General features: G+C 55.0%; 1 protein-coding gene and 1 non-coding gene across 2 annotated transcripts; both read right to left on the bottom strand.

The window, feature by feature from the left end:
* Positions 1–324: 324 nt before the first annotated feature.
* Positions 325–25,624, bottom strand: MAN1B1 (mannosidase alpha class 1B member 1). Its single transcript, XM_054502974.2, has 13 exons — positions 23,382–25,624; positions 22,410–22,518; positions 21,588–21,724; positions 14,112–14,266; positions 12,535–12,644; positions 10,585–10,770; positions 9,325–9,473; positions 8,805–8,993; positions 3,215–3,405; positions 2,703–2,823; positions 2,063–2,260; positions 1,848–1,979; positions 325–1,117 (listed from the first exon to the last, which is right to left on the bottom strand). The coding sequence occupies exons 1-13, from the start codon at positions 23,598–23,600 to the stop codon at positions 914–916; spliced, it is 2,100 nt and encodes a 699-aa protein (XP_054358949.1). The 5' UTR covers positions 23,601–25,624; the 3' UTR covers positions 325–913.
* LOC129044789 (small nucleolar RNA SNORD62) lies at positions 16,073–16,158 on the bottom strand. Its single transcript, XR_008504782.1, has one exon. It is a non-coding gene; the product is annotated as a small nucleolar RNA SNORD62 (small nucleolar RNA).
* Positions 25,625–25,646: the final 22 nt, after the last annotated feature.

Here is a 25,646-nt window from a genome sequence, read left to right as displayed (position 1 = left end):
CTCTGCCACCACAGCCCAGGTCTCGGGGCCACAGCCATGCCAGGCTGCTGGGAGCTGCCCGACCTGAGGGCCCATGTATCCCTTAGCTGTGCGCCTCAGTGCCAGCCCTGCAGGGAAGCAGGCCCTGTGTGAAACGCAGGCGCAAGGATGCCTCCCGCCAAGTATCTGCCCCGTGGGGCACGGAGCTTCCCCGTGGCCTCCCCCCGCCCACCAGCAGGGACAGCAAACTGAATTCTGAGACGTGACCTGGAGAACAGCTTCTCCCCCACGTCCGCCCAGACTTTCCAGCCATGGAGACCCCTACAGACACAGGAGACACCACGGTTAGAGCAAATCAACTTTTATCTCCACCGAAAGGACCCATTCCACTGGAGGGGCCCGTGAGCCAGACAGACTTGCCGTCCAGCCCTCCAAGCCCCCTGCGGGGTGGCCAGGAGGATCCCTGAGTCCAGCTAGTAAACACCAGAGCCAGCCCTGGAGCCTCGGGCCTGTGGAGTCACGGCAGCCCCTCCAGACCCTTGGATTGGGGACATCTGAGGCTTCACGAGCCTGGGCAGAGCTGCACCCTGGGCTGTCCACTCGGTCACCACAGTGCCAGGGGCCACTCGAAGCCCCTCCGGTCGGCCCACAGAGACCTGCTCAGGCTTCAGCGATCGTGAGTCATGATTCGTGTTTTCTGGAGGAAGCAGGCGGAGGCTCCAGTGGCCCAGCCCACACCGCATCACACACAGACTGACGGCCTCACTTGGCCTCACGGTGTCCTGATTAAAGCAGAGACAAGGAGGAGCCCAGAGCCAGTTCAGAGCCCGGGCCACTCGGCGGTTGCCGGCGCTACGGGGGCCCTTGGAAAATGCCACAGACCCAGCCAGGCGCCTCTGCCCACCCGAAGTCCCCACAGCAGCAGCCGTCCCCTCTAGGCAGGGGTCCAGATAGGCAGAGGGTGGGCTTCGGTGTTGAACACGTAGGCGTCCAGGCTGAGTAGGTTACGGTCGTCAGAGAAGAGCAAGAACAGATACTTGAGCGTCTCCCCCAGGAAGAAGCTCTCCATCTTGTCCCTGGGCTCGGGCTTCTGAGGATCCTGGACATTGTTGATGGAAGAATAGCCACCCGAGGGGACCTGTACAACAGCCAGGGCCTCGTCACCAGACGGGGGGCACCTGGCACCCCCCGCAGCCTCATCACCGAAGCGCTCTCCACCCCATGGTGAACGTGGCCCCCAGCGCAGGCTCAGGGTGGAGGGCGCCTCGATGATGGCCACCCCCGGACGAGCTGTGGTTCCACCAGAGCCCCTGGAAATGCCAACAACCCTCAAGTGACCAAGACAGAAACCGCCTCCCCCAGAACCTGGGCTCAGGGTGCCTCACAGTTGCCTCACAGGGCACAGGGCAGATGGCGGGAGCTGAGGCAGCGGGGACCTCAGGCCAAGGCGACAGCAGAGCCAGGAGGTGACACTCAGGCCTCCTCTGGCTCCACCGTGGAGGGCATGACCTAAAACGGGGCCTGGTCCACAGTGGGGATGGTGCCCCAGTCATGGGTGTGTATGCCTCCTAACTGGGGGGATGCTGGGCCCACAGCAGGGACCCTCCCCAGACAGGCCCTGAGAGATGAAAATGAGGGGTGCCCAGCCCCTCCAAGTAGTCTGGGTCCCACATACCATGAAGCTCAGTGGGGATGGGGATACCAGGGCCCCCAAGCTGCAGTGTGGCCACCCCGAGGCTGCAGCAAGCCCGCCCCTCCCGGACCCAGGCCACAGCCACCACCAAGGGTGGAGCCAGCCTGAGCCCCACAGCCCAGCCGTGCCTGTGGCCCAGTGGCCATGACCACGGGGGGCGAGGACAGGCGCTCACCCGCGTGAACCGGCTGAAGCTCTGCAGAATCTCCCAGCCCCAGTCCTGGTACTTGTGGTCCCCTGTGACACGGTACAGGTAGAACAGGCTCTCCACGGTCTCTGGCCGCAGCAGGTTGTGCCTGTCTGCCGGCTGTGGGCAGAGCAGAGCTCAGGGCAAGGCCAGCCCTGCGAGGACCCTCCTCCTGACGGACCCCGACCCAGGCCCAGGCCCACCTTGACCTCCACGTCCCGACGGCCCGGCTGGGGGTAAAGGTTGAAGTGCACGATCTCGGGACTCAGCCCCGTCTCCATCTGCCGGTTCATCTGGTAACAAGTCTCCATGAGCTCCTGGGCCAGCTCCATGTGGCTGGCGGGCAGGCCGTGGTAGACGCCCAGAGCCAGCGTCCCTGGCAGGAAGCACACCAGGTGGTCCTGGAATCAGAGGGTCTCTTCAGCCCCAGATCCCAGGCCCTGCCCTCAGCCTGCAGCTGCACGGGCAGCCAACGTGGGGGCCCAGCGCTGCCTCGGCCCTGGTACCCTGGGAGGGGAGGCCACACGAGGGCACTTGACATGGAACAGCGGAGCTGCCTGGGCCAGGCCCTCCAACCTGGCCCCACACACCACCCGAGGACCTGCTACACACCGGGCACGGGGAGGGAGCTGCCCTGGGGAAGCCCTGCCCACCCCAGGTACCACACAAGGCCTCACTGCCCTGTTGCCAAGACAGGCCTGGCCAGGCAGCCACGGTCTACCTAGGGCCTCCACGTAGGTGCCATGGCCAGGATTTCGTTGTTCTTTTTGACATCACGACTCAGGCACCTTGGAGGCCAAGGTAAAAAGGGCGGCGGCCGGAAGGCCCCACGGACACACTCACCATCTTGGCACTGAAGCGGCCGTGGGCAAGCTCCCCCACGAAGGTGAGCTTACTGGGCTCGGAGTGCCGCAGCAGGTGCGTTTTGACACCCTCGATGGCTTCCAGGTAGTCTTCCAGCAGCCTGTGGACACCAGCAGTCACCTCACTCTACCAGGACGGTGCACCGGCTCCCGTGGGGCACCAGGAACAGGCACATCCTGGGCCCACACAAGCACAGCAGGCCTGGCCCTTGCCGGACAGAAGGTGCCACCCTGCACAGCCCATGGCCCTCAGTGAAGATGCCCCCCTCACCCCCACAGAGGCCACGGTGAGAAGTGAATGAATACGCCCTCCACAGGAATGCCTGGGCCAGGCCTGGCACGGCTGCGGTTTCCCGACACACAGTGTGGCGGGGGGCAGCAGGAGTGGGGGGCTGCAGGAACGGGGAAGCCGCGGGAGCTGGGGGCAGCAGGAGTGGGGGGCTGCGGGAACGGGGAAGCCGCGGGAGCTGGGGGCAGCAGGCCGGGCCTCACTGTGTCTCCTGCTTCCCGCCCTGGATCCACTGCTTCAGCAGGTACTCATAGTAGCTGTCGGCCCTGGCGCCCAGTGTGAACACGCCCAGGTGGGTGAAGAGGCCACTGTGGGTATTGATGAACATGGGCACCAGCCCATCCTTCTTCCCAGACAGGCCGTGTATGTGCTGCGTCACCTTCTCCACGGCCTCCTGCGGCAGAAAGGGGGATGGTGGGTTTACTGCCTGGGGCAGAGCTGCAGGGTAAGCTGTAGAGGAGCTCTGTGAGCTCTGCCTCCCCTCACCCCAGCACCGACTGACTCCCAGCAGAGACAGCTCTGTGCCCAGCCCACAGCTGTCCTCGCCCACATGCTCCTGGTGGCCACACCACACACCACACAGCCACACAACACACAGCCACACAGCCACCAGTGCAACACACCTGAATGTCACTGATCCCGACGGGTGGCCACCACAGAGCTGACCTGTCTTCAGGATGGCTCTCATCCCTTACCCGAAGGGACAGCATCTGACAACCACAGGCACTGTCCTCACGAGAGCCCGCCAGGCCTGGCCGTCAGCCATGGCTCTGGAGGGACGGCAAGTGTGCCTGCCTTCTGAGCCCAGTGTTGCTCCTGATGATATTAAACGCCCCAGCTCCACGCCCTCCTGGTAAGCTCCCACTCATCCTCCAAGTCACAGCCACCCTCAGCTCCTCAGGGCTCACGCCCAGCTGGCAGCACCAGGCATCCTGGCCCACAGAGGGGCACAGGGTACCGGGATGTTAGGGCACGCCCAGCAAGGGTGCTCTGGGTCTCTACCCAATGCAGACACCCAAACCCATGCCAAGCGCCTTCGAGGCCAGGCTGCTTATCCCTGTGTACCTGCAGCAACCAGAGGCCCTAGTGACATGGGGGTGCCCATGGGCGCCTGGGGCCATTTTCTGAGCTGCAGTGGAAACGCCTTCTAAACATCTGCATGGGAGCCTCACGTGGATGGTGTGGGCTGCACTTCTCACCACAAGTGGTCACAGTTGCTCTAAAGAGGGATGTGTCCAGCTCATGATTAAGAACAGGGACTCGAACGTGAGGCCAAATACATGAGCAACAATAAACCGACCAGCTGTGCTTCATGAAAATGACAATCTGTTCTCTATCAAAATACACCATTAACAAAGTAAAAAGAGGCCGGGCACAGTGGCTCACATCTGTAATCCCACCACTATCAAAATACACTATTAACAAAGTAAAAAGAAGCCGGGCACAGTGGCTCACACCTGTAATCCCACCACTTTGGGAGGCCAGAGTGATAAGATTGCTTGAACCCGGGAGTTTGAGACCAGCCTGGGCAACATGGCAAAATGCTGTCTCTACAAAAGAGGGAGCAACTCTTTTAGAGTTTTTAGAAAAAAAGGTTTTCTAAAAAAAGTTTTTTTTAACTAGCCTGGTGTAGGTGTGTGCTCCTGTAGTCCCAGCTACTCAGGAGGCTACTGCCCTCTAGCCTGCACAACCAAGTGAGACCTTGTCTCTCAAAAATAGAAAACAAAAAAGCAAAGTAAAAACAAAACCGACAGATGAAAGAAAATATTTGCAAATTCCACTTCTGATATGGAGTGATTATACAGAATAAAGAACTCCTACAATTCAACAAGACAAACTACCCAATTAAAAAAGCAGGTAGTGGGCCGGGCGCGGTGACTCACGCCTGTTGTAATCCCAGCACTTTGGGAGGGTGAGGTGGGCAGATCACCTGAGGTCAGGAGTTCGAGACCAACCTGGCCAACACAGTGAAAGCCTATCTCTACTAAAAATACAAAAATTAGCTGGGTGTGGTGGCGCATGCCTGTAATCCCAGCTACTTGGGAGGCTGAGGCAGGAAAATCACTTGAACCCAGGAGGAAGAGGTTGCAGTGAGCCAAGATCGCGCCACTGCACTCCAGCCCAGGCAACAGAGCTAGACTGTCTCAGAACAAAAAAACAAAAACAAACAAACAAAAAAAACACCAGGCAGTGAACCTATGAATATGTTGAGTTAAAAAAAAAAAAAAAAAAGAGGCCAGGCGCAGTGGCTCACACCTGTAATCCCAGCACTTTGGGAGGCCAGTGGGTGGATCACCTGAGGTCAGTTCCAGGCCATCCTGGCCAAGATGGTGAAACCCCATCTCTACTAAAAATACAAAAAAATAGCCGGGTGTGGTGGTGGGTGTAGTCCCAGCTACTCGGGAGGCTGAGGCAGGAGAATCGCTTGAACCCGGGAGCTGGAGGTTGCAGTCAGCTGAGATCGCACCACTGAACTCCAGCCTGGGCGACAGAGCAAGGCTCCGCCTCAAAAAAGAAAAAAGGCAAACGAATTGAATAGGCATTTCTCCAAGGTGCAGCACAAACAGCCAATAAGCACATGAACTAATCCCCAGCCCCGTTCGTCACTTGGGAAAATGCACATCAAAACCACCATGTGAGGGCCACGGGGATGGCCACTGCCCACACAACAGAAGGCAGCGAGTGCTGGCAAGGGCGTGGAGGCTGAGCCCTGGGCACGGCCGGTGGGAACGGGACATGGTTTTGCTGCCGTGGAAACAGTATGGTGGGGCCTCAATAATGAAATGATGAATTACCACGTGATCCAGCGATTCCATTTCTGCTACTCAAAAGAAGCAAAGTAGACACTCAGGCAGGTGTGTGCACCCGTGCTCACAACAGATAAAACAGAGCCTCAGCAGGAGTGTGCACCCGCACTCACAACACCCAAAACAGCACAGGCAGGTGTGTGCATCCGCACTCACAACACCCAAAACAGAGTCTCAGGCAGATGTGCACCCGCACTCACAACACCCAAAACAGACTCTCAGGCAGGTGTGCACCCGCACTCACAACACCCAAAACAGAGTCTCAGGCAGGTGTGTGCACCCGCACTCACAACACCCAAAACAGAGTCTCAGGCAGGTGTGCACCCGCACTCACAACACCCAAAACAGAGTCTCAGGCAGGTGTGCACCCACACTCACAACACCCAAAACAGCACAGGCAGGTGTGTGCACCCGCACTCACAACACCCAAAACAGAGTCTCAGGCAGGTGTGCACCCGCACTCACAACACCCAAAACAGAGTCTCAGGCAGGTGTGCACCCACACTCACAACACCCAAAACAGCACAGGCAGGTGTGTGCACCCGCACTCACAACACCCAAAACAGAGTCTCAGGCAGGTGTGCACCCGCACTCACAACACCCAAAACAGAGTCTCAGGCAGGTGTGCACCCGCACTCACAACAGTCAAAACAGAGTCTCAGGCAGGTGTGCACCCGCACTCACAACACCCAAAACAGAGTCTCAGGCAGGTGTGCACCCGCACTCACAACAGTCAAAACAGAGTCTCAGGCAGGTGTGCACCCGCACTCACAACACCCAAAACAGAGTCTCAGGCAGGTGTGCACCCGCACTCACAACAGTCAAAACAGAGTCTCAGGCAGGTGTGCACCCACACTCACAACACCCAAAACAGAGTCTCAGGCAGGTGTGCACCCACACTCACAACAGTCAAAACAGAGTCTCAGGCAGGTGTGCACCCGCACTCACAACACCCAAAACAGAGTCTCAGGCAGGTGTGCACCCGCACTCACAACACCCAAAACAGAGTCTCAGGCAGGTGTGTGCACCCGCACTCACAACACCCAAAACAGAGTCTCAGGCAGGTGTGTGCACCCGCACTCACAACAGATAAAACAGAGCCTCAGCAGGAGTGTGCACCCACACTCACAACACCCAAAACAGCACAGGCAGGTGTGTGCACCCGCACTCACAACACCCAAAACAGAGTCTCAGGCAGGTGTGTGCACCCGCACTCACAACAGATAAAACAGAGCCTCAGGCAGGTGTGTGCACCCGCACTCACAACAAAGCAGAGCCTCAGGCAGGTGTGTGCACCCGCACTCACAACAGTCAAAACAGAGCCTCAGGCAGGTGTGTGCACCTGCGCTCGCAACAGTCAAAACAGAGCCTCAGGCAGGTGTGTGCACCCGCGCTCACAACACCCAAAACAGAGCCTCAGGCAGGTGTGTGCACCCGCACTCACAACAGTCAAAACAGCACAGGCAGGTGTGTGCACCCGCGCTCACAACAGTCAAAACAGCACAGGCAGGTGTGTGCACCCGCGCTCACAACAGCCAAAACAGCACAGCCCTGGTGTCCACTGGGCAGGTGTGTGCACCAGCACTCACAACAGCCAAAACAGCACAGGCAGGTGTGTGCACCCACACTCACAACAGTCAGAGTCTCAGGCAGGTGTGTCCACCCACGCTCACAACAGTCAGAGCCTCAGGCAGGAGTGTGCACCCACGCTTACAGCAACCAAAACAGCACAGCCCTGGTGTCCACCGGGCAGGTGTGCGCACCTGCACTTACAGCCGCCAAAACAGCACAGCCCTGGTGTCCACCAGGCAGGAGTGTGCACCCGCGCTCACAACAGCCAAAACAGCACAGCCCTGGTGTCCACCGGGCAGGAGTGTGCACCCGCGCTCACAACAGTCAAAACAGCACAGCCCTTGTGTCCACCAGAGGAGGGAGGATTAAACAAAAAGTGGCCTAGCCACGCAGCAGATATTCAGCCTGAAAAAGGAATTTCTGAAGCATCTTTCACGTATGAAGCTTAAAGACGCTGAGTGAAAGGAGCCCAAATAAAAAGACAAATCAGCCGGGCGCGGTAGCTCACGTCTGTCATCCCAGCACTGTGGGAGGCCGAGGCGGGTGGATCACGAGGTCAGGAGTTTGAGACCAGCCTGGCCAACATGGTGAAACCCTGTCTCTACTAAAAACACAAAAATTAGCTGGGCGTGGGGGCGGGCGCCTGTAATCCCAGCTACTCAGGAGGCTGAGGCAGGAGAATCGTTTGAACCTGGGAGTGGAGGTTGCAGTGAGCTGAGATCACGCCATTGCACTCCAGCCTGGGTGACAGAATGAGACTCCGTCTCAAAAAAAGAAAAAAAAAAAGGACAAATCGCGTGTGACTCCACTCACACGAGGAACTCCACACAATGAGGTCCAGGAAGAAAAAGCTGAACAGTGTTTTCCAGGGACTGGGGAGGGACATGAGGGGTCACTGTGTGATGCGAGAGCTTCAGTTTTAAGATGAAAAGGGCTCTGGAGATGGAGGTGATGGCTGCACAACAGCATGAATGTGTGTACCACCACCGACCTGCACGCCTGCAACAGCATGAATGTGTGTAACACCACCGACCTGCACGCCTACAACAGCATGAACGTGACACCAACCTGCACGCCTGCAACAGCATGAATGTGTGTAACACCACCGACCTGCACGCCTACAACAGCATGAATGTGTGTAACACCACCGACCTGCACGCCTACAACAGCATGAACGTGACACCAACCTGCACGCCTGCAACAGCATGAATGTGTGTAACACCACTGACCTGTACGCCTGGAAATAGTTAAGGTGGTGCGTTTTGTGTGTTTTATCACAATAAAAAACCTGAAAACACACACACACACACACACACACACACACACACACACACACACACACACAGCACCTGCTGTGATGAGCAAAAGGTAGCTCCAGGGGAGGCGCATCCAGCCAGAAAGTCTGCCCCCTTACCTGAAACTTCTTATCCCCGGTGAGACGGGAGAGCTCCCGGAACTCCAGCTGAATGCTGGTCACCTCGGCCACAGTGCTGTCGGAGGTCCACCGTGGCGGGTGGGCAACTCCAGTGCCGATGTTCACATCCGAGTAAGGAATCTTGGACGGTGTTCTGAAGGCAGGCATTAGCCGATTTCCAAAATCCTCCTGGTATACGAGCAGAGCAGAGAACCAACGTTTCAGGTCACCCAGAGGCCTCGTCTACACCCTTTCACGCAGTTCAGTGGAGACACTGAAGGCTCTCTGGGGCCAACACAGCAGCAAGGAAACGGGCATCACTCTGCACTGAGTGAATGTTTCTACAAGGTCAGTGGTGATCAAAGTGGCGGCATCAGCTCACGAATATGAGCTCAGAAACAGACTCCAGTGCATTTGAAGAGGAAACAGGAAGACAGTCACGTCCCCACAAGTCCACTAAAGGGGTAACTGCTTGAATGCGAGTCCACTGTCTCCCTGCAGGACACCCCAAGACACTTACAGCTTTCCTCAGGAAGAGGCTGTCCCCAGACAGGTGGTACGCACTCAGGAGCCCCCCCAGGATGCGGATCGTGCTCTCAAACAGGTTGACGTCCACGTCCTTTTCAAAGTGTAACTTCTTCGACACCCACTTTCTGGCTTCCTCAAATTCTATGACATAAAACAGTAAAGGATGCAAAGACAAATGGACGGCTCCAACGTCTTCCTATGATCTATCCATCTTCAAAATACATTTGGCTGGGCGCGGTGGCTCATGCCTGTAATCCCAGCACTTTGGGAGGCTGAGGCGAGTGGATCGCTTGAGCCCAGGAGTTAGAGACCAGCCTGGACAACATGGCAAAACCCCATCTCTACTAAAAACACAAAAATTAGCTGAGTGTGGTGGCGCATGCCTGTGGTCCCAACTACTGAGGAGGGTGAGGCATGAGAATCGCTTGAACCCAGGAGGCGAAGGCTGCAGTGAACTGAGATCGTGCCACCGCACTCCAGCCTGGGCCACACCACTAGACTCTGTCTCCAAAAAACCCACGTTTGAAACCAGGAGGCCAAGGTTGCAATGAGCCGAGATTGCGCCATTGCACTCCAGCCCAGGAGACAGTGAAAGACTCCATCTCAAAAACAAAAACAAAAAACCAAACCCACATTCTGGGGCATTATTGTTCCCCTGCAGGGCTTCAATATCACCTCCTGTCTCAAGGGGGTAACTCTTGAAGTCTTCAACATTTGTTAATAAAACGGAGTCAGCAGTGCAGTTGCTGGGACCACAAATGGGTCACAATCAAAGGCTATGATACAAAAAAATTACAAAAGTAATTTACTGGTGGTCTTCAACATATTCAAAAAATTAGGCAAACATTTAAAATATCGCTTAAATAACTGAAGACACATACTCCCAATTCAAAGTGGATGTGCTATGAAGGACGCTGCTGAGATCTGGGACCAGCGGGGCCCCACAGTCACTCATCCCACCACCCCCAGCTGCAAGAGAAGCACAGCCTGGAAATGTCCCTCGGACGTCCCCCAAAGAGTCCACGCTCAACTCCTGCACAGGTCCGGGGACAGCGGCCCTGTGTGTGCCTTGGGTGGCTGGACAAGAACAGGAACTGACGACAGCCAGCACGTCCACTCCCGCACCCAGGAGAAGGGAAAACCCATGGCCAGATGCAAACAGCAGCTTTCACCCCATGTGCAACCCACACTCTGCCTCAGCACACGAGGCCCACATGGAGGGCTTAGCCCCTCCCCAGACAGCACCAGGTACCTTTCCTCAGACCCAAGATCCACATGGTGTCCAGCGCGTCGATCAGCGTGAGACCAAGGCCAAACCACTCGCTGAAGGACCTGGACACAGGCTTCAGCTCGTCATGGCCCCATGCAAACTTGCGGTACCCTTTCCATGCGTGCAGGAAGACGTCAATCACGCCCTTCTGGCGATAGTTTGGATGCGCTAGTAGGGGGGAGAGAGCACAGGCCATGGCGGACGTGGTCCTGGCGTCGGCACAGATGGACACCCTCAGGCAGAGCACTGCTGTGACCCCCATGGGGCAAAGATGACGGTGGGTTTGGGACGATGGGAAGGGCGGTGGCGGGCGCAGCAAAGGCCAGGCCCACAGAGGCTGCAGCAGCCCCCAGGGAGAACACAGCCTGCCAAGGGCCTGAGACCTCTGGAGGCTGCACAGGACGGCACCTGTCACCCGACCACCTGCCTGGGGCCTGTGCACCTCCACCTGGCGCCTGGGCAGGCACACCCTCCTTGGGCCTCGGTGGCCTTTGGCCAAAGGGACAAGGGTGGCTGCCTCAAGGGTGCTGGGACAGCATAGTGAGCACAGCCTGTGGAGACGCGGGTGAGTGTGGTGCCAACTCAGAATGTGAAACACTGACAGGTGCAGACCTCGCCACGAACACCCTCGACTCACACACGCTCATTCTGCCATCTGGGCTTCAGGTGCTCCACGGGAATCGCACTGTGCACACGCACTAGAGTCCCCTCATTCACTCTTTTTTTTTAATGTTATTTTTTTGGCTGGGTGTGGCGGCTCCCGCCTGTAATCCCAGTACTCTGGGAGGCCGAGGTGGGCGGATCACCTGAGGTCAGAAGTTTGAGACCAGCCTCGCCAACATCGTGAAACCCCGTCTCTACTAAAAATACAAAAATTAGCCAGGTGTGGTGGCGGGTGCCTGTAATCCCAGCTACTAGGGAGGCTGAGGCAGGAGACTTGCTTGAACCTAGAAGGCAGAGGTTGCAGTGAAGTGACAAAGCAAGACTCTGTCTCAAATATATACAAAATTTTTTTTTTTTTTTTTTTGTAGAGATGGGGCCTCACTGTGTTGTCCAGGCTGGTCTTGAACTCCTGGACTCAAGAGATCCTTCTACCTCAGCCTCCCAAAGTGCTGGAATTACAAGCGTGAGCCACCACGCCCGGCCAACATTGACTAATGTGTGGATTGACAAGTGTGTAATGGCACCAAACCGCACGTCCTCTCAGGAAAGGTTCTGAGGCCTCCTTGTGCTCATGGCATGCCTCTGCCTCTGCCTCTGCCTCTGCCCTCATTAATGCCGTAGAGATTGCTACACATCCCTCACAGGCCCGGGGCTGGGAGTCTCGGCTCTGGGCTCCCTCCCCACCTCAGAGACACCTGGGGGGCATGATGAGAGCAGGGCTCCAGACTCAGCGATCTGCCATGAGTCCCCACAGACAAGCAAATGACTCTAGGGGTGGCTGTCCTCAGTCCTGGTTTTCTGTCTGGAGAACGGGAGGGTGAGTGGCTTACCATGTCAGAGGGTGTCATGAGGTTGAAAGAGGCCTCAGGTCATGCACTGAGCTTGGCCGAAGGCCCGCATCTGGGAGGCCCCCAACAAATGGTGCTGAGAATGAAGTGGCCCCCAGAGCGGCCTGGGACTGGCCAGGTCGAGACAGGGGACACAGCACGGGCAGCAGTCTCCAGGGATCCCGTGGGGCAGCCTGACCCAGACACAAACCTCCCACACACACCTTCTTCTGCAGCCATGTGCTCAGGGACAGCAGGCCAAGAGCCACATAGTGTCACCAAGGTTGCAGAGCCTGTGAGGACTCAGACAGCAGGGGGATGCTGAAGGGCAAGGTGCACACCAGGGCCGGGGGGCCACCCACCACGGCTGAGACGAAGCCTGCACCCATCAGCCACCAGCCCCTGAGCGCCCGGGGAGGAAGGAGTGCAGGTGTGGCCTCACCTGGTGTGCCCTGTGTCCTGGCCGGTGGCAGGGGAGGCTTGGTGGGCACTTCTGCTCGTCTTGAAGGGAGCTTGGTGCCCTGCTCAGGCTCGATCACCGCTCCCCTCCAGCTTCGGGGGAGAAGGAAGGGCGTCAGCTGCTGTCAAACATTTGTGGCTCCATGTTTCCCACCCCCACGCTCCATACCCATGGCCAAGGCACAGCCCTGCACCCAACACGATCCCATCATCCTGAGGTGCAGGCTGCTGAGCGGCAGGAAACACACAGTTCAGTCCTGAGCTCCCGTGCCTGAGAGCCAAGACCACAGCACTGCTCCAGGGTCAAGGCTGGCCTGAGGTCAGAGACCAGAGCTTGGAGAATCGTGAGAAATACCTCTGCAGAGGCCGGAGGCGGGGGGCCTCTATGGTGGAGGACCAGAGAATCTGTCATCCAGACAGGAGCATTAGTGACAGTGAGGTGGCCCCAGGATGCCAGGATGGCCACACAGACGGGGGCTGTCCCTACACACGAGACGCATGGCCGCTCAAACTCCCCATCCAGAGTTCTGTCCGATGGCCATCAGGAACAGCTATGAGGTTGTGTAGAGGGCTTGCCGCACAACCTCCTAACTGTGGCTGGGCCCGAGCGTTCTCTTGGGGCCCTGTGGTGAATCTGTCCCAGGCTCAGCAAAAGGCCTCTTACATCCACAGATGGCTTACATGCTGGGAGTACAAACGTGGCACTTTTGACAAGCTGAGGTCAAATCCTTTTTTGCTCTGGAAGTAAAGTGTCCTTGCATTCATGCCAACGCTAACTAGAGCACAGCGGCCCTCAAACTCTCCTCCTGGCCGTGAGGACCCCTCACATGCACATGTCCACGCCTCTCACCACGCGCTTGAGTTCAGGGCCTCTGGGCCCGTTTCTTCAGAGCCCATCTCTCACGGCTGACAGCGCTTGACAGTGTCTCAGGCCACTCCTGCACAGCAGCCCTCACTGGCCCTGGCTCTGTCCACAGGGCAGAGATCAGGTCTGGCCCACACTTTGTAGAGGAGAGAGGACATCTGCGGGGAGCCCTTCCTTCCGCCTCAACTACAATCAGCTCTGTTTCTAAGAGCGTAACATGGAGCCAGAAACGAGTCTGAGACGCCGCCAGCACCGAAGTTTCACTGGGATCCACAACCTGGACTTGACCAACCAGGCAGAGGACAGCACCCTGGGAGCCTGGGCACCGGGCAACTCCCTCCCTCTGCTCTCTGCTCGACCAGATGGGGCTCGGGAAAGGAGGTGGCCCACGCAGCCAGTGTCCACCTCTGAGCCTGGCTCCCCATCCCCACCCACCTGTGCACCCTTCACACGCACACAAAACATTCTGAAACGTTATTGCATACCGTGAGGACGTTATCGGGGACCTAATTTAGCTCTGACCTCCAGTTTTAAAAATTCGATTCTGCAATCTAAGGTTAATGAAGACGGATTACAGAGCATATACTGTCAGTTTCAAAGGAAAATAGATCTCAGACACAACGCGCTTCCGCGATCTTGTTTTTCGGGACATAAAGCCCTGAGCGGCGGCATGCAGCCTGCCCTGCGCTCTGTACCTGATGACTGTCCTTTGCAGATCTCCTTCCAGGCGAGGATCCACAGGGGCTTCTTCCCTTTTCGTAGCCTCCTCCTGAGTCCCATCCTTCAGGTCTTGGCTTGGGGGTCTAATCTGCAGGTGAGGTGGTCCCTGCTGGACGTGTCTTTGTGACTTCTGTAGAGAAATTGGTCACACAGGAAATCACGGGATGTCTGCGAGCTGCCCTTCTTTCCCTCTATGGGACACCCTCAGGTGCAGCCCACACTCACGCACTGAGCTTCTGTCCTCTGACTGAATTACTTTCATTTTTCAATATGACAGGCAGGTTCAGAAGACAGCTCCTTAGGAGCCTGGGGACACTGCTGACTGGCTAAATGGCCCCAGACAAAGCGCTTAAGCCCCTCCCATGGTGGGAATATTTCCAAACTCTCACAGGTCCTAAAGCGTTAATAACAAAGGGCTGCAGCAAACACCAACTCCAGCAACAGCTCTGGGTCCCCAGGCCTCCCGCACAGTCATCTGCAAAGTGAGGCAGGTACCCCCATCCTCACTACAAAGCATAAAGCTTCCGATGACATATGGAGCTGGGTTCCCCTTGCCAGGCGCCCCCCACGGTGTGATGCGGGTCTTCTAGCCATCCCCCACCACCCCGTTCCCTGTTTCCACACCGGCAGGCACAGAGCCCCGTCCTCTGCTCCCTTCCCCACGTGAACAGGAGCATGGGAAAGCCGCAGACCGTGTCACGGGCTGAGGCTTAGGTCCTCCTATGTGAGTCTAGAGGCAAATTCATTCTCGCCTATGGCCTCAGTTTTCTGTGGTATTACCAAACCTTCATTTTTATTATTATTATTACCATAGAGACAGGGTCTCCTTATGTTGCCCAGGCTGGTCTTAAACTCCTGGCCTCACGAATTCCTCCTGCCTCGGCTTCCCAAAGTGCTGGGATGACAGGTTGGAGCCACCATGCCTGGCACAAACCATAATTTTGTACTTCTTTACTGATGGATATTTAGATTGTTCCACTTTTTTTTTTAAAAAGGAAAGAATGCTTACTTATGGCTGGGCACGGTGACTCATGCCTGTAATCCCAGCACTTTGGGAGGCAGGTGGATCACCTGAGGTCAGGAGTTCAAGACCAACCTGGGCAACATGGTGAAACACCATCTCTACTAAAAGTACAAACAGCCAGGCGTGGTGGCACACGCCTGTAATCCCAGTCAGAGTCTTGCTTTGTCACCCAGGCCGGAGTGCAATGGTGCAATCTTGGCTCGCTGCAATGTCCATCTCCTGGGTTCAAACGATTCTCCTGCCTCAGCCTCCCAAGTAGCTGGGATTACAGGCGCGTGTCACCACCACACCTGGCTAATTTTTGTATCTTTAGTAGAAACGGGGTTTTACCATGTTTGCCAGGCTGGTCTCGAACTCCTGACCTCAGGTGATCTACCCACCTCAGCCTTCCAAAGTGCTGGGATTACAGGCATGAGCCACCATGCCCAGCCTGTTTTTTGTTTGTTTGTTTTTTGAGACAGAGTTTTGCTCTTGTTGCCCAGGCTAGAGTGCAGTGGCGTGATCTTGGCTCACTGCAACCTCTGCCTCCCAGGTTCAAGTGATTCTCCTGCCTCAGCCTCCCGAGTAGCTGGGATTACAGGCGCCCGCCACCACGCCAGGTTAATTTTTTGTATTGTTAGTAGAGACAGGATTTCACCATGTCGGCCAGGCTGGTTTTGAACTCCTGGTCTCAAGCAATCCACCCGGTCTCGGCCTCCCAAAGCGCTGGGATTATAGGCATGAGCCACCACACCTGGCCCCAGCCTGTTTTTTTTTTTTTTTTTTTATAGAGACGGGGTCTCACTATGTTGCTCAGGCTAGTCTCGAACTCCTGAGTTCAAGCAATCTGCCTGCCTCGGCCTCTCAAAGTGCTGGGATGACAGATGTGAGCCAATAGTTCCACTGTGTTTCTCTAGTCTCTTCCCCACCAGGTCGTGCAATCACTGTCCTCTTCATCTCCCTGCTATTGAGTCCACAGTGGAAGGTCGGAAGAAACTGCTAGAATTACGTCACTGAGATCACCTAGTCTTAAATCATCATTACAAGGGTCAGGTGTGGTGGCTCACATCTGTAATCCTAGCACTTTGGGAGGCTGAGGCGGGAGGATCACTTGAGCCCAGGAGTTCCAGACCAGCCTGGGTAACAAAGTGAGACCCCGCCTCTACAAAAAATCAAAAAGTTACCCGGGCGTGGTGGCACATCCCTGTAATCCCAGCTACTTGGGAGGCTGAGGCAGGAGAATCACTTGAACCTGAGATGTGGAGGTTGCAGTGAGTCGAGATTGTGCCACTGCACTCCAGCCTGGGCAACAGAGTGAGACTCTGTCTCAAAAAAAAAAAAAAAAAATCACTATGGGTTCAATGATCACAGTTTTATGATCTTGTAGGGAAGTTCATCTGAGTTTTACTCCCAAATTTTCTTTCCATATGAATTTTAAAATCATCTTTAAAAATAGAGGTTGGAATTTTGATAGGGAGTCAATGGATTTACAGATGAATTTAGGGAAAACTTAAATCTTTTCTCTTTTTTTTTGAGACGGAGTCTTGCTCTGTCGCCCAGGCTGGAGTGCAGTGGCGCGATCTTGGCTCACTGCAATCTCCGCCTCCCAGGTTCACGCCATTCTCCTGCCTCAGCCTCCTGAGCAGCTGGGACTATAGGCGCCCACCACACCCGGCTAATTTTGTTTTTGTATTTTTAGTAGAGACAGGGTTTCACCATGTTAGCCAGGATGGTCTCAATCTCCTGACCTTGTGATCCACCCGCTTCGGCCTCCCAAAGTGTTGGGATTACAGGCGTAAGCCACTGCTTAAATCTTCATAGCAGAAGAATAAAATGGCTAATTATTTAGGTCTTTTCAAATACCTTGAGTGTCATACTTTTATTCATACTGACTTTATATATTTTAGTATCAGGATTATTCCTATGAAGTTGGTGGCATTCTTTTCTTGTGATTGTGATGGAGATCACTTTTCTTTTCTTTTTCGAGACTGAGTCTCACTATCACCCAGGCTGGAATGCAGTGGTGCGAACTCCGCTTGCTGCAACCTCCACCTCCCAGGTTCAGGCCTCAGCCTCCTGAGTAGCTGGGATTATAGCCGCACACCACCACGCCTGGCTAATTTGTGTATTTTTAGTAGAGATGGGGTTTCACCATGTTGGCCAGGCTGGTCTCAAACTCCTGACCTCAAACCTCAAGTGATCCACCTGCCTCGGCCTCCCAAAGTGCTGGGACTACAGGCGTGAGCCACTGCATCCTGCCGAGATCTCTTTTCAATAATATTTTCTAATTGACTACTGCTACTATATAGCAAAGTTCTCTAAAACTAATTTCTAAGCCGGATGAAGTCACAAGAAGCATACTTGGTAAAGGATGAAATATTCTAACTCACAACAGTCATACTAATAATAAAGGAAAATATAAAATTCCTAAGACTCATCAAAGGACACAGACAGTTTCCGGGATGGGAGCACATACGGCCACTCATCACCTCTCCCCTCCTGTAAGCGTCCCTGCTTCTAGGCAAGACACACAAACGTCCACGAAAAGCAGGCACCAGTTTTTGACTGTCGCATCGGAAACATTGCCGACACAAGAATGCCCAGTACTGCCCTGGCACCACTTACTGCTACTCTCAGCACCGTAGCAAGGGAAGCAAATTCGGGAATAGTTTGTCATGATACACGTCATAGGACATCAAAATCTTCACAACCTTTAACTCTTAATAGTTTACGTACAATGGATGTAATGGGGACATTTACAAATGAAGAAAGAATCAACAGATAAATGATTTAGAAAATGATGGTTTATCCAAGCAATGGAGAAGAGCTATAAAAATCTGTAGAAAAGGGCATATTCTCATGTGCACAAAAAAAAAAACAGGGACCAATCCAGCCCCTAATCCTCAATTACACACACATGCGTGCATGCAAATACCAATCCAGCCCCTAACTCTCAATTACACACACGTGTGCATCCAAATACCAATCCAGCCCCTAACCCTCAATTATGTATACACGTGTTTATCCAAATAAAATTATTATTATTATTTTTTTTGAGACAGGGTCTCCCTGTCATCCAGGCTGGATCATAGCTCACTGTAGCCTCAACCTCCCTGGCTTAAGCGATCCTCCCACCTCAGCCTCCCAGGTAGCTGGGACTATAGGCATGTGGTGCCTGGCTAATTTTTTTTTTTTTTTTTGGTAGAGATGGTGGTCTCACCGTGTTACCCAGGCTGGGCGTAAGCAATCCGCCTGCCTTGGCCTCTGAAAGTGCTGGGGTTACAGGTGTGAGCCACCACACCCAGCCACATAAATTGAAAGACATATACCAAGTGTTTCAAGAGCTGGACTGGGAACAGGGGTAATGTGTGGCTGTGTTTTCCCCTTTATACCTTCTCAATGTTCCCATTTTCTCTCTTAAGCCCCTATAATATTTGAAATCAGACAGATGTGGTGTCTCATGCCTGTGATCCCAGCACTTCAGGAGACTGAGGCAGGAGGATCACTTCAACTCAGGAGTTGGAGACCAGTCTGGGCAACATAGTGAGACCTCATCTCTATTAAATAATTTTAAGGCTGGGCGTGGTGGCTCACGCCTGTAATCCCAGCACTTTGGGAGGCTGAGGCGGGCAGATTCGAGGTCAGGAGATCGAGACCATCCTGGCTGACATGGTGAAACCCCGTCTCTACTAAAAATACAAAAAGTTAGCTGGGCGTGGTGGCGGGCGCCTGTAGTCCCAGCTACTCGGGAGGCTGAGGCAGGAGAATGGCATGAACCCCGGAGGTGGAGCTTGCAGTGACCTGAGATTGTGCCACTGCACTGCAGCCTGGGAGACAGAGCAAGACTCTGTCTCAAAAAAAAAAAAAAAAAAAAAAAAATATATATATATATATATATATATATACACATATACATATATAAATATATATAATTTTAAAACAAAAAAAATTGAAATCAATCAAAGTAAAACGTTAACAGAAAGGGATCTGGCCTAAACACAGCCTCATCCCTAACCAGGTCTAGACAAGTGCCAGGGTCTGAACAGGAGAGGCAGTGCAAGTGATCCCTGGAGGGCAGGATGTCTCCAAGTCGATGCTTGAGAAAGACACAAATATTCACCATCCACCACCCCAGCTGCTCCTGGACACTAGGTACTGGCTTATGGGTCACTTGTGAGTGGTGGAAACACATCTTTCAATGGAAAAAATGCCACAGTCTGCTCTCAGGCAGTTATGATACTCCATATGCAAAGGAGAGGAAGGACCAAAGAAGGAAAGGAAGCACCTGTCGGCTTTCAAGTCAGGAAAATTCAATTTGTAGACAAAAACCTTGGTCAAAGGCGGAAACCCTCACACCCAAGAGTGTGGAGCAGTGGCCCCATGGCCAATCAAGAGCAGGACTCTCCCACCAGGCACGGCACCTTCTAGGGGCCAATTCCCACCCTACACCCTCTGCCCTGCTAGACCACCCTTGGAGAAGCTGCTCAGCGACAGGAATGCTGCCTTTGAAAGGAGAATGTGGGCTTGCTTCCTTCTGCTTTTTGGTACTGTCCATCCCCTCTCTATTGAGCTTATAGCAATTTTAAAAGGACACATTTTCTTGTTAAAGAAATCAAAGGGCCGGGCATGGTGGCTCATGTCTGTAATCCCAGCATTTTGGGAGGCTGAGGCAGGCAGATCAAGAGGTCAGGAGTTCGAGACCAGTCTGACCAACATAGTGAAACACCGTCTCTACTAAAAATACAAAAATTAGCTGGGCATGGTGGCATGCGCCTGTAATCCCAGCTACTTGGGAAGCTGAGGCAGGAGAATCACTTGAACCCGGGAGGCGGGCAGTGAGCCAAGATCACACCACTGCACTCCAGCCTGGGCGACAGAGGGAGACTCCGCCTCGGAAAAAAAAAAAATCAAAACACCCCCACGGCAGTCTGAGGGTGGCCCAAGCTCATGGGGGCCAATGCCCCAATGCCCCTCTTGCTGGGATCCTTAGCCAGTGGGCAGCAGCCTGCCTCCATCTTCCCAGCCCAGGAGCTGTTCCTCGGCAGGTTACCACTCCCAAGGCCACTGTTAGAAAGCGCTGACTGTCTGTCCCTGTCACAGCCCTGCAGGGAAGTCCACCTGGCACTGAGGACGCTGGCCACAGGTGAAGCTCCCAAGGCACTCCCACACCTGCCAGACACAATCACAGACGCACCAACAACAGTAACTGACACCCTAAGGGCCTTCTAAGGGTTCCGAGCAGCCACATCAGAGTCAGCACCACCCTGGTGTTCTCAACGGCGTTGGGGATTTGGCTGTTCTTCCTGAACCAAACCTTCACTGACAGGACGTTTGCCTGGTTCTCCTGCTGCCTCCTGACCCATCCCCAGTCTCCACTCCCCCTGCCCTCCTCCCTGACCCCAATCTTCTCAGCCTGCTGGTGCCCAGGACTAGGCCTGGCCCCTTCTTCCAACCTTTCCAGATGACACAAACCACCTGTACCTAGGGACTCTTAAAACCTGTCTCCCCTGGCAGACTCTGATCCTGGCACCACCTGCCCACCAAGGTCTCCATGGTGCCTCCCAGGCATCTCACAGTGGGCAGATCCAAAACGGAGCTCCTCAGTGTCCCCAAGCCAGAGCCTGTACAGCCTTTGCTGGCCCCTCCACCTGGGGACTCGCCCTCCTTCTCTCAAGGCCCACTCCTGCGGAGCCCTCCTCCCCACACTCAGCTTTTCCCACAGCCAGGCAGCTCTCCTGGCCTCCTGCCCTCCACTGCGTCTCCACCCAGCAGCCACAGCAGTTTCACAGTAAACACCTCAGACCTCCAGTCCACGCCAAAATCTTCCCGCACACATCAACTGAACCCTCCAGTGCTGCCTCCAGGACCTGCAGGACCACAGCTGGACTGAGCCAACCCCTGCTCCCTCTCCCAGCCCTGGGAATTTCACCTTCCCGCATATGCCAAGGTCCTCCCTTGCCTCAGGCAGTTTCACTGAGGCTCAAGTCTGCCTCTCCCCACCTTGCCTGGTGCCAGCAGCTTCTCAGCCCTCAGATCTTGCCCTCACTGCCTCCCCTGAGCCCTCAGGACCAGCCATTGTTCTTCACCAGCACCCTGCTCTTTTCCACATAGGATGTACACCATGTGCCACCTGCTTCTGCCCATCTGTGCCTGGCTTCTCACCAGCCTCTCCTACCAGCTGTGGCCTCTTGAGAGGAAACAGGTCTGTCTTATTCAACACTACACAGTCAGAAGTAAAACAGGAACTGGCCATGGCTGGTCTTCAAGAAGAATGAAGCGAAGACTACGCCTCTCTTTCCCCAAGTATTATCCGACCAGTCCAAAACGAGAGAGAGGTAAGCACATGGTAATAAATGGTAAAGGAAAATAATTCTTCTCGATCTTCAATGGTTTGAAATGCCTCTGGATCGAACCCCAGTTATAACGCCACACCATTTGCTCAAAGTACCTGCGACGAAATCTCGGGTAAGTCCTCAGGGTCGGTGTCTGCCTTCTGAGGAGCTGGTAAGACGGGTGGATTTGCTGGTTTCAACCCAGCAATTTCTGGCCTTGTCTTCTGTTGTTCTTCTAGCCTGAAAGCCAGAGCTGAATAACAGAAGTTATTTTATTTCAAATATGCCACAAGGCCTACAAGAGATTTAAACTGCTTTATAAAAACACTTGGCAGGCACTATCCATTACAAATCAACATTATGATACCTGACAGTCACTGAAATGAATTCAACAATGTCCCAAGGGAATGAAATCTTTTTCAAAACACTTGGCAGTTTGTGTCCTTATCCATAACACAGAACCCCACATCTTTTGCCTTCCTATTTTCCAGTCAGGGACGTTCAGCATGTGGCAGGTGGGCAGGAGCCCTTTAGCTTTGCTCCAAAGAGAAGCATCATAGACCAAGTGAGAAGAGATTCTCTACGTCCTCACCAGAACTCTGCCTGGTCTTTTCCAAACACACGCTAATGAGTGCTACGAAATTTGTGTGGTTATTTAGGCTGAGTGTTCAAGCCCACCAGCTGACTTACTCTATAAGGGAGGCTGGACATATCAGTACTTACACCAGAAACCTAGAAAGTAGTCAGACAGCATCAAATTAACATCTGTGTTCTAGCCAGGTGGTTAAATACAGCTCTACCTTTCTCTTTATCTTGATTTCTTGCCAATTCGTTGCCATATATGCCTCCTGGAGCTGTTTAAGGTAGAATGCAAGATTGCTTCTGCCCAATCAACCCTCAACACAGATATCATTTTCAAGTACACGTGTTTCTGATACCTTTCCAATGGTCAGCCAAGTTGATGTAGAAGAGGAGTCCACAGAAAATCAGAAAGGCAAGGAGGAAGAGAATCATATTCCGCTGCAATCTCGACAGTTGCTTCCATTTCTAAGGGAGGTACAGAGAATGACATTTCTTACTGAATATATCACACGGAAAGTCTCAACTGTCACAAATTGTGAGGACAATAAGGAATTCAGGAAGTTCCAGTGTTCCGCTCTATTTTTTTTTTTTTTTTTTTGGAAACAGGGTCTCATTCTGTTACACCTAGGCTGGAGTATAGTGGGTGGAACGCGGGATGAGCCACCGTGCCCAGCCAGCTCTATTTATTTTGAATGGGGAGAAGTTCCCTCTCAGTAGGGAGTAGGAACATTGCTGGGACAATACTACAGATGTCATTAACACAGTGGTACAGATGAGATGAGGATAAGAAAAAAGTAGAAACATTTCTGTCACATTTCATCAACAGTACAGAAAGACTCCTGCGACTCCCACAGAGGTAGCCCAGGCACCGCCCAGGCGATGCATAGGTCCGCATGTGTTTAAGTTATCAACGCCCTTCGGCCTGAGACCACCACGAACACACCAGGAGCTAATCAAGAGGGGCTCATTTCTCACTGTACCGAAGGGAGCATACACCACGGGGAACCTCCGGTTTCCGCTCCAAGAGGGGCAGGCGCCTGGGCCAGGACCTTGCAAAAAAGCGAACGAAGCCCAGAAAACCTGCTGGAGCTCTGAGCCCTCCTCCCACCACCGCCCCGCAGAATTCGGGCCGCTGAGACCGCTGCAGGCGAGCCGCCCACGGCTGCCCCGACCAGGAACGCACATCTGCCCCTTTTTGCCGGGAAGGGGTGGAGAGGTCCGCGCCTGGGGAGTCGAGTCCGCCCGCCCAGGCCCCGCTCGGAGCCGCAGTCTGGGAGGGCGGCGGGCACAGCAGCCCCGGGCCCCGGTCAGCCCGGCGCGACCCTCACCCTCCAGCACGAGCGCCGCCGCCAACTCTTGCTGTTGTCATAGCTCTCGCCAAAGCTCAGCGTCACCGAGATGAAGTCCCGATGAGGCGGCGGCGGCGGCGGTGGGTACATGACTACAGTGGTGGCGACGGCCCAAGGGGCCCCGCCCACTGGCGGCGTCAGGAAGTCCGACTGAGAGGAACCGAGAGCTCCGCTTCTCCTGCCCTCGCAGGCAGCCATCGCAGCGCCATCAACAGCCCGCCCATCGCACGGATACGCGACTGCGCATGCGCTGCGTCTCTATGCGGCCACTGCGCCCGCGCCTGTCTCCGCTGCGCTCCAGCGTACGGGGCTGCGTTCTACGGCGGCTGCGTCAGAAAACTGCTGCGACTCCGCCCTGCCCTCAGGTTCATTGCGCATGCGTCCGACAGCGCCTGCCCAGATGTGCTCGGAGCGTAGCTGTAGCAACGGGGCGGGCCTTGGTTCCGCCTGGGGCGTGGTCGCTGTCTGGGGCTTCCACGTGGTTCGCCTCATGGGTCTGGAGCTGGGCTTCTCTCGCCTCCTGTCGTCGGGCTGCACCGGCTTTGCCCACGCCCTCACGGGAGACGCAGACACTCGGGACCCGGGGAGGCGCCCGGGCGGGGCCGCCATGTTGACAGAGTCCCCGCGCCCGGCGCCTCGGTTCCGAGACCCGCGGCGCGGGGATGGGGCTGGGCTGCCCTTGGGCGCCGTCCTGGGCTGGGGGCCACCCTGGCCGTGTGGTCACCGGCAAGAAGCCCAGGGCCTCACCCAGGCGCGGGGGCCGGGGGAAGGACCGGACCCTCCCGAAGTCGCGGACCAGGCCGGGCGGCACCCGGGCTGGGGTGGCTGCTACCCCGAGCTAAGCTGGCTGCGCCGCATCTCACGGTCCCCGGGGCCCGAGCGCTGCGCCTGCACCGGGGCCGAGCGAGGGGGCCAAGCGGCCGGTTGGACCCACAGTCCCCGCGCCATAGGCGGGTTGGGGCTTTCAGACCCGGCTCCCAGCCCTCGAACTCGGTAGCCTTGGCGGTCAGCTTGAGATGACTGCGCTTCCTGCACGCGTTGTCCTCTCCAAAAACGCCCAAAATGGCAAAGCGGCGTCCGTGGCCGCCCGAGGCCCTCCCTGCCTGGGTTCTCCCCTGCCGAACCTCACGCCCGGCCCCTCCCTCATTCTCTCCTGGCCAGGCTGCCCCTGCCCCTTGGGCGAATCCGCTGCGTCCCATGCTCCTGACTGTGACATTTCTGCGTGTCTGGAGGGCTCCACCGGCAGTGACGTCCTGCTTAGCACGTGGCTCGTCTAACTCTGTTCCCCTGGCCTCCTGCTCTTCTAGGGGTCATCTTAAGGTTTCTGCTGGTCTCTGCCCCCTGTGACACTTGCCGGTACCCAAATGAAGTCGTTTATGTCACACTCTAACAAGAGGCCCTGAAGAAGCCCTCACAAATACATTAGCAACCGAGCGCCTGTGGCAAACCCTTCTAACCTTTGGTCTTTATAACCTTTGGTTTCAAAGCAGCTCATGGGAACTTCTCTTTTTTAAAGGATTCCCCTTGGGGCCAGGCGCGGTGGCTTCTGTAATCCCAGGACTTTGGGAGGCCGAGGCAGGTGGATCACTTGAGGTCAGGAGTTCAAGACTAGCCTGGCCAACATGGTGAGACCCCCGTCTCTACAAAAAACACAAAAAAATTAGCCAGGCGTGGTTGGTGGCAGGCGCCTGTAGTCCCAGCTACACGGGAGCCTTAGGCAGGAGAATTCCTTGAACCCAGGAGATGGAGATTGCAGTGAGCCGAGATGGCACCACTGCACTCCAGCCTGGGTGACAGAGCAAGACTCTGTCTCAAAAAAAAAAAATTTCCCGTGGGCGGGGCACAGTGACTCATGCCTGTAGTAATCCCAGCACTTTTGGAGGCCAAGGTGGACAGATCCCCTGAGCTCAGGAGTCCAACCTGGGCAACATGGTGAAACCCCTGTCTCTACAAAAAATAAAAAAATGAGTCCAGTGTGGTGGTGTGCGCCTGTGGTCCCAGCTACTCTGGAGGCTGAGGTGGGAAGACCACCTAAGCCCAGGAGGTCGAGGCTGCAGTGGGCCATGATCGCACCACTGCACTCCAGCCTGGGCAACAGAGTGAGATCCAGTCTCAAAAAAAAAAATTCCCCCTTTCCTCAATCCCCACCATATGGCTGTGGCCCACTGAGGCTTGCATACTCTGCATTGCAATTATGTGTTATTCTTGATTAAACTCATTTATTCTGGAGAGCTTGAGTTTCTC

Source organism: Pongo pygmaeus, chromosome 13 (genome assembly GCF_028885625.2).
Source record: "Pongo pygmaeus isolate AG05252 chromosome 13, NHGRI_mPonPyg2-v2.0_pri, whole genome shotgun sequence".
NCBI classification, from domain to species: Eukaryota; Metazoa; Chordata; class Mammalia; order Primates; family Hominidae; genus Pongo; species Pongo pygmaeus.
The sequence above is the reverse complement of the archived record's forward strand: the minus strand, read 5'-3'. Positions and strand labels throughout refer to the sequence as shown.

Coding starts and splice junctions, on each gene's coding strand:
- MAN1B1 (XM_054502974.2), bottom strand. CDS start 23,600: ATGGCTGCCTGCGAGGGCAGGAGAAGCGGAGCTCTCGGTTCCTCTCAG. Junction 12,645..14,111: donor CTGCAAAGGACAGTCATCAG/GTACAGAGCGCA, acceptor TCTCCCCCGAAG/CTGGAGGGGAGCGGTGATCG. Junction 9,474..10,584: donor GATCTTGGGTCTGAGGAAAG/GTACCTGGTGCT, acceptor TTTATGTCATAG/AATTTGAGGAAGCCAGAAAG.